At 42.9% G+C, this 16,442-nt stretch overlaps 1 protein-coding gene across 1 annotated transcript in view; it reads left to right on the forward strand.

Annotated features, from left to right (window-relative positions):
• Positions 1 to 5,510: 5,510 nt before the first annotated feature.
• LOC124246350 (myosin-13) overlaps positions 5,511 to 16,442 on the forward strand; it is a 47,689-nt gene continuing 36,757 nt past the window's right edge. The window contains exons 1-10 of the mRNA XM_046674410.1: positions 5,511 to 5,714; positions 7,422 to 7,565; positions 7,652 to 7,808; positions 9,279 to 9,306; positions 9,395 to 9,506; positions 10,526 to 10,618; positions 12,472 to 12,535; positions 12,625 to 12,723; positions 12,829 to 12,932; positions 15,323 to 15,461. Of these exons, the coding sequence (XP_046530366.1) occupies positions 5,511 to 5,714; positions 7,422 to 7,565; positions 7,652 to 7,808; positions 9,279 to 9,306; positions 9,395 to 9,506; positions 10,526 to 10,618; positions 12,472 to 12,535; positions 12,625 to 12,723; positions 12,829 to 12,932; positions 15,323 to 15,461 (1,144 nt within the window). The remainder of the gene's footprint in view (positions 5,715 to 7,421; positions 7,566 to 7,651; positions 7,809 to 9,278; positions 9,307 to 9,394; positions 9,507 to 10,525; positions 10,619 to 12,471; positions 12,536 to 12,624; positions 12,724 to 12,828; positions 12,933 to 15,322; positions 15,462 to 16,442) is intronic.

The raw sequence follows: 16,442 nt of genomic DNA on the forward strand, positions 1-16,442 counted from the left end.
GAAGAAGGTCTGAACTCTTTCTGTTGTTACCAAGAGCTGGAATGAGGATAGATCGACCTGAAGTTACAGAAAGCCAGATTTTAGTTTAAAGCAAGAAGAATCTTTGGCCTGTGAAACCTGCCCAAGATGGAAATGAGTTGTCCCTGAACAATTTCAAGTAGGCCAGACATCACTTTTGCAAGAACATTGCTGATACAACTCACATACCATCTAGGTAGTAAAATTAGGAGCCACTGGGTTCTGAGTCACCGTGAGAGTGGTCTAGGGTGAAAAGAGAAAAATCTCCACCTCAAAACTGGTAGTGACTTGAATCCCAGATGGAAAGTCTTCTTTTTCTAAGAGGCCTAAAAAATATAGCTTGACTATGAGCTAGTGCAGTCTTTCCCCAACTTCAGGCTTTATTCTCATACCACCACCACAAATTTTGCCATATCCATTTAACACCATTACTGTTAATTCACTTAATATTTTTATTTACTTTCATTCCTTTCTTTTTCTTAGGTTTGTTTTTTAAAGTAACCCTATATACTTGCAATGAATGCATGGACCATCTACATCAGCATCAGCTGAGTCATTCGTTAGATATTCAAACTCTCAAACTCCACTCCAGACTTGCTGAATCAAAATGTACATTTCAACAAGACTCCCAGTTGGACTCATAAGCGCACCAAAGTTTGAGAAACACCATTTTATATCACTAGTATAAACGGATATCACACAATCTATAAATGGGAAGCGCATATTATCGTATTTTATCAATTCTAATTTTCTTCACATGTTTCACAAAATGTTATCTCAGAACTTGGGATGCACCTTATAATCAATGGAAGGAGTATCATAATTAGCTGTATTTTTTAATTGATTTGGGAAACACAAAATAGTTTATTTTACAATTGATGGCATATTTTGATAGAATAAGGTAATAGGCTTTAAATGAGTATATAATTATTAAAATTAAGAAATATTTGCCTAAAATCTTTTTGTGGATGACCAATGGGACCATGCCATTGTTTTAGAAAGAGTGGCTTTAGAAAAGCAAAATAATGCTTTAAACCAATGGTTCCCACACATCACTGTGCCTGAGGCCCTTGGGAAAAATTCAGATTCCCCAGTCCCCACCACAGAGATACTGTTGCAGAAGATTTTAACGTGGATCATCTTCCAACACTTTGGGTATCGTGTTTAACACTAAGTCAAGTTAAGTAACACAAGGTCATAAACCTGTAACCTGACAAGATTCCCTCTTGCCACAGTGCAACCATTCTCCACGTGTGGCCGTGGAACCTTGGAGATCCCTGCGAACTTTTCAGGAGGTACATGAGGTCAAAACAATTTCCATAATAATATCTGGATGCTATTTGTCTTTTTCACTGTGTTTTCCCAATGATGCAAAAGCAAGGATGGATAAAACTTCTAGTACTTTATTACAAATTGAGGGACAGCACCAAACTACTAGAAATCATTGTATTCTTTACTGCCATACACTGGCACTGAAAAAAAAATTTTTTTTAATTTAAAAAGCCAGCTTCGCTTTAAAATGACTTAAAATTTACAGCAGTAAAAATTATTAATTTTATCATATCTCACTTGTGTACACATCTTTATAATATTCTATGTGATAAAATGGGAAGTCTGCATAAAGCACTCCCGCTGCACACCAGAGTTTGGGGTTGTCTCAAGGAAGAGCACATGTGCAGTTGTATAAGTTGCAAGATGAACTAGCCACTTTATTCTCAAAGACCATTTTTACTTGAGAGAACAACTAGTGGGCAAACTATGATTATTCAGAGTTGGATATTTGGCAGCCATTTTCTTGAAAAAGAATAGTGTGCTCATTATTTCAAGGAAAACAACTGATAATATTTGCTACTAATGACAGCTTTGAGCTTTCAAGCAAAAATTAGAATTTTGGAAAATCTGTACCTGCCACTATTAGCTTGACAATTTCCTAATACTGAAAGAATTTTTTAATGAGAACAGTGCTGATATTAATGATTGTGATTTTTTTCTATTAAACAATGAAACGTGTCAACATTTGGAAGTTCTGTATAATTCAGTGAACCAATATTTTCCAAATAACCAATGTATGATATTCACACATGGGTGAAAGATCCATTCAAAGTTTAAGCCAGACCAACGGATTATAATGTAACTGAGCACAAAATGTTTGTTGATGAGATTTCAGATTCCACATTGCAACTAGCCTTTAAGAAACTAGCACTTTTCAAGTTTTGGTATAGTCTCGAAGAAAAATATCCACAATTTTTGAAAAGGCAATTAAAATACTCTTTGTTTTTCGAAATTTCATAACTATGTAAGGCCAGATTTTCTATAGTTACTTTAACCAAAAAAAAAAAAACCATACAGCAACAGATTGAATACAGAAGTAGACGTGAAAATCCAGTGGTCCTCTATTCAGGAGACACGAAAGAAAGTAGCAAAAATGAAAACAATACTTCTCTTCTCACTAACATTTTTGTTTTAGAAAATATAGTCATTTTCATAAAATACGTTACTTGTGTTAACATGTAATGGATTTGGTAGTAATTTTAAACGAGTTAAGAAATATTTTTAAATTTTCTCTATTTTAATTTCTAATATAGTAAATATCAATAGTTATGACCAATACATAAGCCAAAACTCATTGAGTTCACAGTCATTTTTAAGAGTGTGAAGGGGTTCTGAGCACAGAAAGTTTGAGAACTGCTGCTGTAGGAAACCCCACCCACGCCACACGTGAGGGTCGGCCTTCAGAGAAGGGGAAAGCAACGCGGATGAATTCTTCCTCCTCCGACAGGTAGAAACCGAGAAAATTTAAACCTGCCTAACGGGCAGAGGCCGGGAGCTCTCTCTGTGGGTGCTATCGAATTCCAGTCTCTTACCATGAAAACTTAACCACAATCCCACAGATAGTTCAGCAGAGTCACCGGCCAAAGTAAAACTAAAATGCAACTGAATAAGGCCCAGAGGGAAGCAGATGCTTCTCTTTCTGCGGGAATCGAACTCTGCAGAATCACAAGAAGGGATGTTACCAATGAAGAGTGCTTTCATGAAGGCTGAGAACGAGGAGGTGACTTCCAAGAGAAAACTATAAAATATTCAACTTTCCCTCTTTTAATAGGGAGCGTAAAGACCTTATTAAAAAAACAGGGGCTGTTTCTTGCGAGATACGGTGATACATGTGTGTAATTGAACTCCATTTTACAGTCAAAGGAGAATGAATGGGAAGGAAAAAAAGAGGGAAAGAAAGGGAAAGGGAAGAGATGTGGGGAAAACAAGTAGAGGACTCGGGAGAAAAGAGATCCAGGGGGAAATGAGGAAAAGGAATCATAAAGCCGCACAGCCTGCAGGGACTTCGAAGTGAGCGAGGCTGGCTGCTTCACTTTCGGAGGGAATAGACAGGGACCCAGAGAAGTTAAGTGATTTGACCAAGTTAAGTCCCAGGACTTTAAGCCAGATTTTCCAGCTTGTCAGCAGGGAAAACACATAAAGAGAAGGGCCAACTGGAAAGAGGGATGGTTTGGGGACGGGGTGACAGGAAGGATGAGTGGGAGTGTAGGGAAGGGAGAGGGAGAGAGAGAGAGGCAGAGAGAACTCCTACACACCACACACATACACGCATCAGGCTGTGAGTTATAAGGCAGATATTAATCTAATTAAACACTGTCACCCCCTGACACTGCTACACACAACTGAAGTTTGGAGACCCCTGCACTAGGCCCCGTATTTCTCATCTCTACTATGTGTAGAAATCACCTGAGGTCTCATTAAAATGCAGATTCTTTTTTTAACCTATAATTCTTTTTTCTAATTGAGGTATAATTGATATAACATTCTATTAGTTTCAAGTGTACAACATAATGATTCTATATTTGTATGTGTTGCAAAATGATCACCACACTAAGCCTAGTTGACATCCCCTGTCTGTTCCTTCTGGGCCCCTGTCTATTCCCACCACATATTCTTAGGAAATTTATTTTTCTTGTGATGAGAACTTTTAAGATCTACCCTCTCAGTAACTTTCAAATATGCAATACAGTATTATTGACTACAGTCACCAAGCTGTACATTACATCCCCAGGACTTATTTATTTCATGACTAGAAGTTTGTACATTTTGATCCCCTGGACCCATTTCACTCACCTCTCCCCTCTGGCAACCACCAAATCTGTTCTCTGTATCTATGAGCTCTTTTTGCTTTTTTAAGAATCCACATATAAGTGAGATATAATGGTCTTTCTCTGTCTGACATATTTCATTTACCCGAATGCCCTCAAGCTCCATCCATGTTGTCACAAATGGCAAGATTTCCCTATTTTTTGTGGCTTAGTAATATTCCATTATATATATATTTTTTTCTTTGTCCGTTTTTCATTATCCACTCATCCATCAGTGGACACTTAGGCTGTTTCCATGTCTTGGCTATTATAATAATGCTGCAATGAACATGGGGGTGCAGATTTTTTTTGAGTTAGTGTCTTCATTTTCTTTGGGTAAAGACCCAGAAATAGAATTGTTGGATCACATGTAGTCCTATTTTTAATTTTGGGGGGAACCTCCATACTGTTTTCTATAGTGGCTGCACCAATTTACATTCCCACCAACAATGCAGAAGGGTTCCCTTTTGTCTACATGCCTGGAAAATGCAGATCCTGATTCCGTAATCTGGGCTGTGTCTGAGATGGTGGGTCTGCATTTCTAATACACTCCTGGGTGATGCTGATGCAACAGGTTAAAGGACCACACTTGCAGTAGGAAGGCTCTGTGCTAACAGTTGTCAGATGTGGTGCTTGGACCAGCAGCAGCAGCATAACTTAGGAACTTACTGGAAATGCAAATCCCCAGGCCCCACCCCGGACCTGCTGAATCAAAAACTCCGGGGTTGGGGCCCAGCAATCTGTGTTTTAATAAGCCCTCCAGGTAATTCTGGTCACGTTAAAGTTTGCAATCATTACACCAGGACCTAATGCTTCTCACCACCTTGTTACCTATCATTAGTTAAATGTGCAGCCAATCTTTGTGTTCAAGTTATTACTTTTCACTGGGCTGTCTGAAATTTCTGCTAGGAATTATCAACATTCCAATAATTCTTTTCAGACATTTGGGGACAACACCGGGACCACAGGGCTCAAACATGATGCTTTTGGAAGTGATTAAGGAAGTGCTTCCCGAGGCCTCTTTATTGGGCTCCCCTTGGCTTCCTCTCCTGGTTCAGACTCCCCCACATGGGGCTGAACTAAGAGATATTCCCAAAACCAACACTCAGAGGTGAAAACAACCCCCCCAAACTTTTGTCTTAGAGTAAAATATCCTCCTTACCTCACTCCCACTTGCCCTCTCTTAGCCCCTAGACCTCATCCTAGGTTCCTGAGGAGCTAGGTTAATCCCGGGAGCTTTTGAATCTGGCCCCCTATCTGAATGGAAATAACAGGGTGGAACCCTTCAGATTCAAGAGTCACCCAGGCTCCAGACTCAGAAGTCCCCCCTGGTCTTCCCAGCCCCCAGCAATCATGAGCTCTGATGCAGAGATGGCTATTTTCGGAGAAGCAGCTCCCTATCTGCGGAAACCAGAGAAGGAGAGAATCGAGGCTCAAAATCGCCCATTCGATTCTAAGAAAGCCTGCTTTGCAGTGGACGATAAGGAATTGTATGTGAAAGGTATGATCCAGAGCAGGGAAAACAACAAAGTCACAGTCAAGACCGTCGATGACCGGGTAAGTGTTGATCTCAGATGTCTTTGCTAAGATGGGCGTCCTCATTTTTCTTTGGAGTGGAATACTAAAGATTGCATGGTCCATGGAAATTTACATCTATCTGTTCTGTAGTAAAGTAGCAGATAAAAACCATCATTGCACACTCCTTTGCTCCTGCCTCTTTGCTTCTCTGAGGACTTGGGCTTCGAGTGTTTTTGTGATATTTGCTTTGGAGAAAGGGGAAGGTGAAGGTGGAAGAGGTTGGACTATTTAAAGGAGAGATTGATGCTAATTGCTGCTGGGTGGACCCAGCAAATAATAACTCTCTAGGCTGCAGGGTGACTTACAGAGGAACTTCCGGAGGCAATGTCTAGTTTAATGCAGAGAATTACAGTGCACCGTTCAATTCAACATGTACTGAACACTCACTATGTTTAGGTCACAGTGTCCATTACTTTGCACATATAAGCAAATCTCAGCACCTGCTTTCCCAAAGCTTACCATCTAGTGTCAGAAGCAAGATGTACATGGCAGATATGAATCTCAGTTCAAAAACTCGGGCATACCAAATAGATTTTTCTTTTATTTATGTTTTTATTATTGAACTTAACCTCTGATTTCAGCTTCTCTTCATTGGGCTGGAAATACATTTTCTTCAGTCATTTTTAGGGCCTCACCAGAATTGTGCCATATTTTCAGAACCTTACACATATCACACTGGGGTCTCACTGCTTCCCTGGAGGATCTTCTAAGAAACAAGTCCCAGTCTCTGAAGATTCAGGATGCACAGACTTTTCCATCTCCCAAGGTGTCTCTCTCTAGTGTAGGGCAGTGGGCGGAAGAGTCTCCTTTCCTCAAGAGATGTGGTCCACACCAACACATCCTCTTTCTTTTGTCTTTTCAGTAAAACCCTCCAAGCTCTTCTAATGACTTAGGCTTTTAGAAAACAGAAGCCAGAAAGCCTTATTGGCTCTTTCTCTTTTCTGCCCTATTTTCTACCTCTCCTGAGTAACAGAGTGCAGAGCCAGCTATATGCTTGAATGGGGGAGAAAGAAGGGAAAAAATGGAAAGGAGAAAATTAAGTGATAGTCTCAAAGTATTGTTCAGCCATCCACCATGCTGCAAGTCCAAATCCAAATGTTTTAACTATCAGAGCAGAGGTACAAGGAATTATGAAAGGCTTGAAAAGACAGGGGAGAGAGGAAATGGGTCATAAGAGAAGGGACACTTAAGAAGAGCTTTGGAGGTTTCTAGACACCGTTTCAATGAAGATATTCCAGACAAAGGAACCCACATGAGCAGAGGTATTGAGGTGGAAATACACAGAATGCATTGGAGTAGTTCTTCCCAACCCTTTCTCATCGCAGCATTTACAGCAAATGGGGTAAACAGAGGCAACCTGGCCTGGCCTTGGCCACCCTGAGTCCCAACTGGCCACCCTCAGAGCTAAAGGGCACTATCACTCTGTACACCTGCAACCTGCTCCTGGCACACAGGATGGTATGCCTCCTGGGGGGCATGAGACTAGAATTGGTTGTGCAGTTTGACCAGAATTAGATTAATCAAGGACTGTTATTTACAGATCATCTCTGGGCGTGGAAATTATCCATGAAGTTATTCATAGTAATGGGGTAATCGCACCACAACATCTCTCTACTTCCAGCATACTAGAGTGAGGTATGGATCTCAGCTCTCCCCTCATCACGTACTTTTTCTCTCAATACCCAGACACTGACTCTGAACAGTGACCAGGTGTTCCCCATGAACCCTCCAAAATTTGACAAGATAGAGGACATGGCCATGATGACTCACCTGCATGAGCCTGCTGTGCTGTTCAACCTCAAAGAGCGCTACGCAGCCTGGATGATCTACGTGAGCGCTCCTCAACATCTCTTTATTCCACTGATCTCTCTGAGTAAAAATAAGATCCACATGTTGAATTTTCTGATTTTTCTCAGACCTACTCAGGTCTCTTCTGTGTCACCGTCAATCCCTACAAGTGGCTGCCGGTGTATAACCCCGAGGTGGTGACAGCCTACCGAGGCAAAAAGCGCCAGGAGGCCCCGCCCCACATCTTCTCCATCTCTGACAACGCCTATCAGTTCATGCTGACTGGTGAGTAATTTCTTCCAGTCAATTTTTTAAAATAGTTTTTAGTTAATTATTCAAATCCTTTAACTGGACTGGTTCTTAGTTATTCACGCCCTTCACAGGCCTCGGTCATCTTGTGCAATAATCAAAATGACCTTAAGAGATTCCAATGATTTCATGATGGAAAGCCAGGGGTGCAGGATCTTCCATTACCAGTCACGATGCATGGCCGGTGCTCATGACTGAAACCACACCAAGGACATGCTTATTTGGGGGGAATGTGGAACATAGAGAGATACCCTGGCCCCACCTCCAAAGAACTCCCCAACATGGACGTGCTTAGAAGAGAGATTATATTAGTAGCCAGTTAGGAATGCAAAGTTGGAGAAACAGACATAGCAATGTCGCTTCACCTGTCTTCTTCTCCAATCTCAGGCTCCTCTTTCTCCTCCCTAAGTTGCCAGAATGGCCCCGGGAATAGAGATGTGGTACTACTGTCACACCGTCGTGGCTAGTATGCTTCTGTCTGTTTAACTTTCACCTGACTTGACTTGACACAGATACGAGAAGTGGAAGCAAGCATCTGAGATCTGATGATGCTTACATGTCATCTAGTACAACGTTGCCCAAACTTCAGTCATTCTGGTCTCACCTTCATCATCCTAATTATTTCTGAATACTCAATATTTTTCTTAAAATTGGCTGAAGTAACATCAGCTTCAAAAAGGAAGGTTAATATCACTGTTTGTAAGAGTTTCCTAGGCCTCTGTAACAAAGTACCACAGAGCAGATGGCTTAAAAACAACAGAAATTTATTGTCTCACAGTTCTGGAGGCCAGAAATCCTAAATCAAGGTGTTGGCAGGACCACGCTGCTTTTGAAAACTTCAGGAGAATCCTTCCTTCCCCTTCCTAGCTTCTAGTGGTATGGCAATCTTTGGTGTTCCTTGGCTTCTAGAAGCATCACCTTGATCTCTACCTTCATCTTCACAAGGTGTTCTCCCTGTGTGCATCTGTCTCTGAATTTCCCTTTTTACAAAGACACCAGTCATATTGGATTAGTGGCCCACCTACTCCGGGATGACTTCCCCTTAACTAATTACATCTACAATGACCCTATTTCCAAATAAGGTCACATTCTGAGGTACTGGGAGTTAGGCTTTACAAGCTCCGAGTCTGAGACTTGCCTTCTTTATTAAAAAGGGAAATGAGAAAGTGCAGGGGAAGAGTTAAAGGTCTGTGAACAAGAGTAGCTTTCATCCTGGGGGATTCCCTGTTCACCTCCCATGCTGCCCACGTCACACATCCCTCGTTTGGGAAATCCGCACAAAATGTTTCAAAGAAGATTAGAGATGCTGAAATCATCACACCACCCATTAATGGCAAAGCCAGAACTAGAACCCATGTATGCTAACCACCCCTAATGTTGCCCAGTTTTTATATTCTGCCTGTTTGTTGTTTATTTATTTCATTTTGCTTCCCTCTGCACTTCTAGATCGAGACAACCAGTCCATCCTCATCACGTGAGTAACCGTGTTTGCACCATGATGACTTGGAAGCCAGGGCCGTCCCTTCTACTCTGCTTGATCGCACTTACTTTTAAATTGGCAGCGGAGAATCTGGGGCTGGGAAGACTGTGAACACCAAGCGTGTCATCCAGTACTTTGCAACAATTGCAGTTACTGGAGACAAGAAGAAGGAGCAGCAGCCAGGCAAAATGCAGGTGAGCAGCTCCCTGCACCCAGAGGCTGGCTAGAATAAGTATAACTGAAATCCAGGTGAGCACCAAGCGTATGCAGGGCTTTGTGCTCAGCGGAGATGCACAGCACAAGGACTTGCCCCACGAGTGCTTATGGGGCAAGGCAGGAAGTGGTCCCACCCAGTGGACTCAGCCTGTAGCACCAGCTCCATCAGTAATACCGAGAGACCTTGAGCAACTCCACGACCTCCTCTGGAGAAGGAATGGTTTAGGCCAGCGGGTCTCAAACTGGAGAGCACATCAGAATCACCAGGCAAGCTTGTTAACCACTGATTGCTGTGCCCCAGGCCCAGAATTTCTGGTTGAAATTCCTATCTCACATTCACAATCCTGATATTTTGCATTTCTAACATGTTCCCACTTTCATGCTGCTGGTCCAGGGATCATGCTTTGAGAACCAGTGGCTGGACAGTAGTTGCCAAACTGCTCTGGAGCCAGAAAGAGAAGCAATCATGGGGGATGAGGGTGAAAACTCTGTTTTCTATAGGTACTTCTGAGCAATAATTCTGATGAAATATTTTTTGCTACGTAAAATTTTTGTTGAGAACCACTGTTTCTATCATGTGATCTCTTGGGTGACTTTCATTGCCCACATTCTATTTATACTTCTGAACCCAAATATCTGTATTAGATGGGTCATGATGCATGCAGTAACAGAGGTATATATTGTACAAATCCATGATTTATGATGAAATATTATCAGAGAAGAAAGACAGTCTGAGAAATCAAGATGGAGCCCGGAATCTGGTGTGGCCAGAAGTTACTTTGATGCTATACTAACAAGACCCTCCCTAGGATGGGACCTTGAAGACTGCTCAGCTGGGAGGGGTTGGGGGGAGTTGGGCACCTCTGCACTGGCTACCAGGCTGGGCTGGTCCACATCTCTCCTTGGACCCTGCCCAGAGCACCCACACTTCTGAGTCATCAATGGGCTACTTCAGAAGTCCTAAGTCCTCTCTTTTCCTCTTCTTGTGTATTATTAGGGGACCCTGGAGGATCAGATCATCCAGGCCAACCCTTTGCTGGAGGCCTTTGGAAATGCCAAGACCGTGAGGAATGACAACTCATCAAGATTTGTAAGACCCAGTCCAATTTTCAACCATCCCCAATAATTAAATCTTTTCCTCAAATGTCGCATAAACTAGAATATACCTGGCCTTATTCCACCACCAAGCAATTCAGGTCACTCTACCCAACTGATAGTCTGATACACTTTGAAGAATGTGTTGGCTTGTGCCCGGCAGAGGGAAGACCTAGCTGTCCCTCCCAGCTGGTCAGCATCACCTCAGAGCATCCTGAAATCACAGTGATTCCCTAATGCTAAAATTGATCTCTCTAGGTGGGAACGTTTTAAGATGCCGAAGTCTGTTGAGCAATATCCATGGGCTTGTTAGCCACAGAAACTTTAGCGTGAATTAAGTTAGTGGATTTGAACTCCTCCGAGTCAGGAGGCATTGGGAGTAGGGAAAACCTGGTGAAAGCAGAAGAGCTCAAAAATCAGGAGTAAGTTGATATTGAAGATATTGAAGATGTGTTCCATCCTCCAACATTTCACTTTGGATTAGTTCCACCAAAGAGGCATTTACTTCCACACTGGCAAACAAACAAACATCCAGCCTTCTACCTAATTCCACTGGCCAGTAGAGTAAGTACCCTGAGGTCAAGCCATCATTTATGCCTGTAGTTGCAAAAGTGCATCAGAACTTCACATGTCTCAGGAGCTGGTAATTGCAAGCTTGCATTTTATTGTCACCTCTCAAAGATAAAATGGTCACTGATGAGAAAGTAGATACATCCATCGAAGACTGTGGCTCTAAGCTTTGACCTTTCTTTCTTTCCTTTGGTCCCCTATACATTGTCCATTTGCACATCTGTCTTTCCAGGTGCACAACTAAACTCTTCCGTGTGGAGGATCTGGATGCATGTTACACAGCAGGGATATGTTACACCTGCTTAGACAAGTTAGTTACTGCACTAACTAGGCACCAGCTTAAAGTGGAAGACAATGCCTTCAGGCACTCCATGTTTTCACTCCCACCGATTTAGTTCATAGGTCTCTCCTCTTGGCCCTGACCTAGAAATCACGGTCATTCTGATTTTTCTGTCTACCTTCCACCCTCCAAACATGTGCAAGTTAAGAATGACTTTTATCATCTTCCATTAAGCAGCTAAAAATCCTGAAGACCAAACACTTAAAATTTACACATACCTCCACTGAGCCTTTCCTAACTCTTTTTAGGCTTCATTCAGAAATATTGAGAATATTATTGAGTACGCACTACATTCCAGATTCTGTGGGTGAACAAGTAAGGCAGCATTTTTTTTTTGTCCTTAGGTATGCTCACAGTGTGATAGAGACCAAGTAAGTGAGTAATGTAAGAAGGGAGTGTACACACACACACACATATAAAATTTCACCTCTCGATCCCCAAAAACAGGGGAACCTGGACCCTGAGTGAGTCATTTGGGAGGCTGAGAACTAGGTTTGCGTGTAGTAAGCGGTAAGGGAAACTGAGGCAAGAAATCTCAGAAGTAACACCCAGATGCAAAAAAGAAGTCAGAGAGATGGTCCATCCAGGCTATCAATTCAAAGGTGTTATAAAGGTTTTGAGAATCCAAGTACAAGAGAGCAGGATAAAAACCAAAGAGACAGTCTGGAATGAGGCGGTCCCAAGCAGAGATCTGGGCATCTCTTGAGCTGTAGGAACAGAGCCAGGCACTCTGACTACAGCTACGTGAGTCTTGGCTGGCCTAGCTTGGGGACTCTGGGTACCAGGCAAACCAAGAGAAGGGAGGTCCTCATGCTTCCGGTATCACTTCTTCCCTGACCCTACACTTCCCGCCCATCTGTGGTAGTACCTAACAGAGGCCAGCCACAGCACCATATAAATAAAATAACTGAGGTGTTTGTCAATCTGCCATTGGATAGGGGAAGTTCATACGGATTCATTTTGGAGCGACGGGAAAGCTGGCATCAGCAGACATTGAAACCTGTGAGTCCAAACATTCTATTGGGCATGCTGGTATTCGGCATCAGAGGTATCTCCGGCACCTGAAATCACATGATTTTTTGTTACTTTAGATCTCTTAGAAAAATCCAGAGTGACATTTCAGCTATCCAGTGAGAGAAGTTATCATATATTTTACCAAATCATGTCAAACAAGAAGCCAGAACTAATTGGTAAGTTCTTAGGGTATCATTCTCATCTTCCAAACCAGTCACGTTGGATAAAAGCCCCAGAGTAAGTTGTGCATAAAATGCTAAAGGGATCTTCGTGTCTCTCAGACTTGCTTCTGATCTCAACCAATCCCTTTGACTTCCCCTTCGTGAGCCAAGGAGAGGTCACCGTGGCCAGCATTGATGACAGTGAGGAGCTGTTGGCGACTGATGTAAGCATTTTGTTTATTCATTTATTTATTTTTTATTTAAGCACAGGCATACCGAGTTTATGATCTGTGAGGCACCTTAGTGATCTAATGAGAAAACTAGGATGCAGAGATGCTAAGCAATTAGACCCGATATCTCAGAGAATTAGTACAGATTGCACCCCTCTCCACTCAACTCCGCTGCAGGAGACTCCAAAATAGGAATACAGAAAGTTCTCCAAGGCAGGCCTTCAGGCTGTTCTCTAGCATTTTAATTAGAGTCAATTTTTCGTATATAAGGTTTTTAAAGGTTTTGTTGGAAGTTTTCAGGTTATAAAACCATCTACACAGTTCTTGAAGAAAATTTAGAAAATACAGCAAAATATAAAGCAGAAAAAAAAACAACCCCACTCTGTACAGCTGCTCTGTTCCTCCTGCTACCCACCACCTCGAGCTCACCTCTACACTCACCTCCTCTGCAGGCAGGTCAGGCCTCTGGCCTTTGGCTTTGGGGAGTGTCTGCAGGGTCAATAATTCTAATAATAATAGTAATAACTAAATGTGCTGAGCACTTGCATATACTAGGAACTGAGAACTGCATTTTCTCAGTTAGCCTCAAAAAGCCCTCCGGGATAGGTCCACCATTGCCCCCCTTTCACACAGGTGGACGCTGAGTCTTATAAATAATACATAATCTGCTGGAAGACACATAGCTTGTAAATGACGGAGTGTTTGAACCCAGCTCTGCCCAACCCCAGAACTTGCATTTTTAACTAAAATACACCATCTCTGCGCAATTAACCTCCACCCCTGCTAGCTCCGCCCTCACAGAAGGGCAAGAGCTTGTAGAAAGGGGTCTTGTCCAACATCCCAGGGACATTGCCCAGTCCCTGGCTTCTTGGCCTTCATTTTGTGACATTTCCAGGTGACACTAATTGTTTTAAGGCAAGTAGAAAATTTTCGCGATCAAATAAGCTTCAGTTAACTTAAGTCTAGTCATTACGTATTTTTAACCAGGATTCCCCAGCCTTTCCTAACTGATGAGTACAGAAAGGGCTAGTTAATGACCGATGCAGGGCCTACAGCCCTCAAGAGAGGCCCTCGTACGTAATTCTAAAAGTCACCAAAGGTGTCTCAAGTCCTCACCGTACATGCCCTGCTGTCAGGGGCTGCTCTTGTTCATCTCTGTCGTGGGGTTTTCCTAAGCTATGGCTTACGGCCAGGTAGAGGGGGATTGCTTCCTTCTCCAAGGACTGTGTTCTCCGAGAGGCTCCCTAGATGGTACTGCTTTCCCCTGGTTCCTTTCAGCATTTAGTGGAAGTTCTTTTTCTTTTAACCTACAGTGACCCCTCTTTGGGACACATATCTGCATCTGCCAGGGTGGGATATGGATTCAAGGGGGGCCATCAAGGCCTCAGAATCTCCTCCCCTTGGTCAGCTCCTGGCATGGATTCTTCTTCACCCAAAAGAAGGCGCCACGCCAAGAATGCCTCACTTCAATACCATGCTGATACTGACCTACTGGGTCTGTCCCACCAGCTCACCAGACAGGTCTAGAGGTGTTCCAGCCCTACCAATAGACATTGCTTAGGCTCAGGCTGCAAACCCTGCTACCCATCAACATGTATATCCCAGAGGATTTTCTAGTTGAAAGCTTTGTGGTGGAAGATGGAACAAGTGATTATAAAACCAGACCAGCACCTGCTGTAGGCTTTTAAGGGACCCAGTGCAAGTTCCAGTCCCAATATTATCACATTCTGCCTGCATGACATGGGGCAGGTGACTTACCCTCTTAGGATATCAGTTCTTCACCTGGAAATTTAGAAAAATCTGTACCCGTATAGGCTTCTTATAGGTATTTAGTGAAATGACACATGGATGGTGCCTAACCCCTTGCCTAGCACATAGCGGGACTCTGCAAAAGTTTACTCCTTTCTCATTTGAAAAATGATGATATTTCCTTCAGTAATCTTCACTTCCAGTTCTAATATTCTGTGATGCCATGTTGTCTCAATTCTGAACAACACTGGAATTCCTGGATCACAATGCCAAACTCTCAAGCTATTGAACACAATTTCTCAAATACTATCCATGAGACCTCCTTCTCCCAGTGCCCCACAATGGTTCTCAATGCTTCATCTAGAAAACAGCCCCAAATCTATGTACAGTGGGAAAAGATTATAATCAGTTCTTATTGGATGGAAGAAAGCAGATTATTCACATTTTCTTCACAGTCTCCACCCACCCACACAAACACGTTAAAGGAATGGTTTTTAACTCCTAACTTACCATACCCCACCTGTCATCCACTTATTTAGGAAAATGCTATACAAGAAGGTGAAGTCTTTACCAGGAAATAGCTGCACTTGGCTCCCTGGGTCCTAGTGTGATGGCTGTCCTTTTTTAATTCCCAGAATGCCATTGACATCCTGGGCTTCAGCTCAGAGGAGAAAGTTGGGATCTACAAGCTCACGGGGGCTGTGATGCATTATGGGAATATGAAGTTCAAGCAGAAGCAGCGTGAGGAACAGGCAGAGCCAGACGGCACAGAAGGTAACCGCATCTGGGAAGGGGACTGGCTTTGACTCTCCAGCTCTGTTCACAAGTGACTGGGCCCTATGACAGAAACTTGTATTCATGTCAAGAGCTGCTCTTCCAAAGTTGTACAAACCGAATTTGGGTTGTCTAAAGCTCATTGTGCATGCACTGGGGAAGTCCATTCACTCAGTTAAGGATTCCTATTGTGGTAAATCCTTGGAATACAGAAAGCACTGTTCTCAAAACTGAATAATCACTCTCCACTCTGCACCTCTCACCATCACAGTTTCCCTGTTATTGTAAGGTGGACATTTATGAGAGGTTATGAGTAAGTGAACCTCACTTTCTCTCTGTGCATATCAATATCAATATCCAGAATACTGTCCTCATCACCCCAGCCTAGGACAAGGCCTTTGGTAAGGTGGCAGCTAGGTGTCTTCCTCCCATCGCTGTCTCTTCCACTCTGACACCTGTTGAACTTGACCCTGAACCAAGGACTGGTGTACAAATACTCTTCCCCATGACTCTCACCTGGATGATCTCACCATCCTGTCACTGTGCTAACATCTGTGCCAATCTTCCTCCATTTTGTATGTTGGATGCCACCATAGCATGGCTTGATAAGCAGTGTGTAGGTCCACACCCAGGATTGGACCCTCTGAACACCTGGTCGCTGAAGAAGAGCACTTGAACCTTACTACTATGCCACTGGGCCAGCCTGATAATCTCTCTTTTTATTAACTCAAAATCAAGTGACTAGTAACCTCATCACGTAAGTGAAGGAGATTATACAGGAAATGTACACCAGGGGGCACAAATCTTGTGTGCCATCTTGAAATCCTGCCTATCACAGTGGTGCATGCTAAGAAACAGGAGAGGAACTCAGTGTTCACAGCAGGAAGCACTTCTGACTGGGGTAATCAAGGAAGGCTTCCTGTGGAAAGGGAGGGACTGACATGGATTTTGAAGGATGGGTGGGATTCTAAAGGTGGGAGA

Source organism: Equus quagga, chromosome 11 (assembly GCF_021613505.1).
Source record: "Equus quagga isolate Etosha38 chromosome 11, UCLA_HA_Equagga_1.0, whole genome shotgun sequence".
NCBI classification, from domain to species: domain Eukaryota; kingdom Metazoa; phylum Chordata; class Mammalia; order Perissodactyla; family Equidae; genus Equus; species Equus quagga.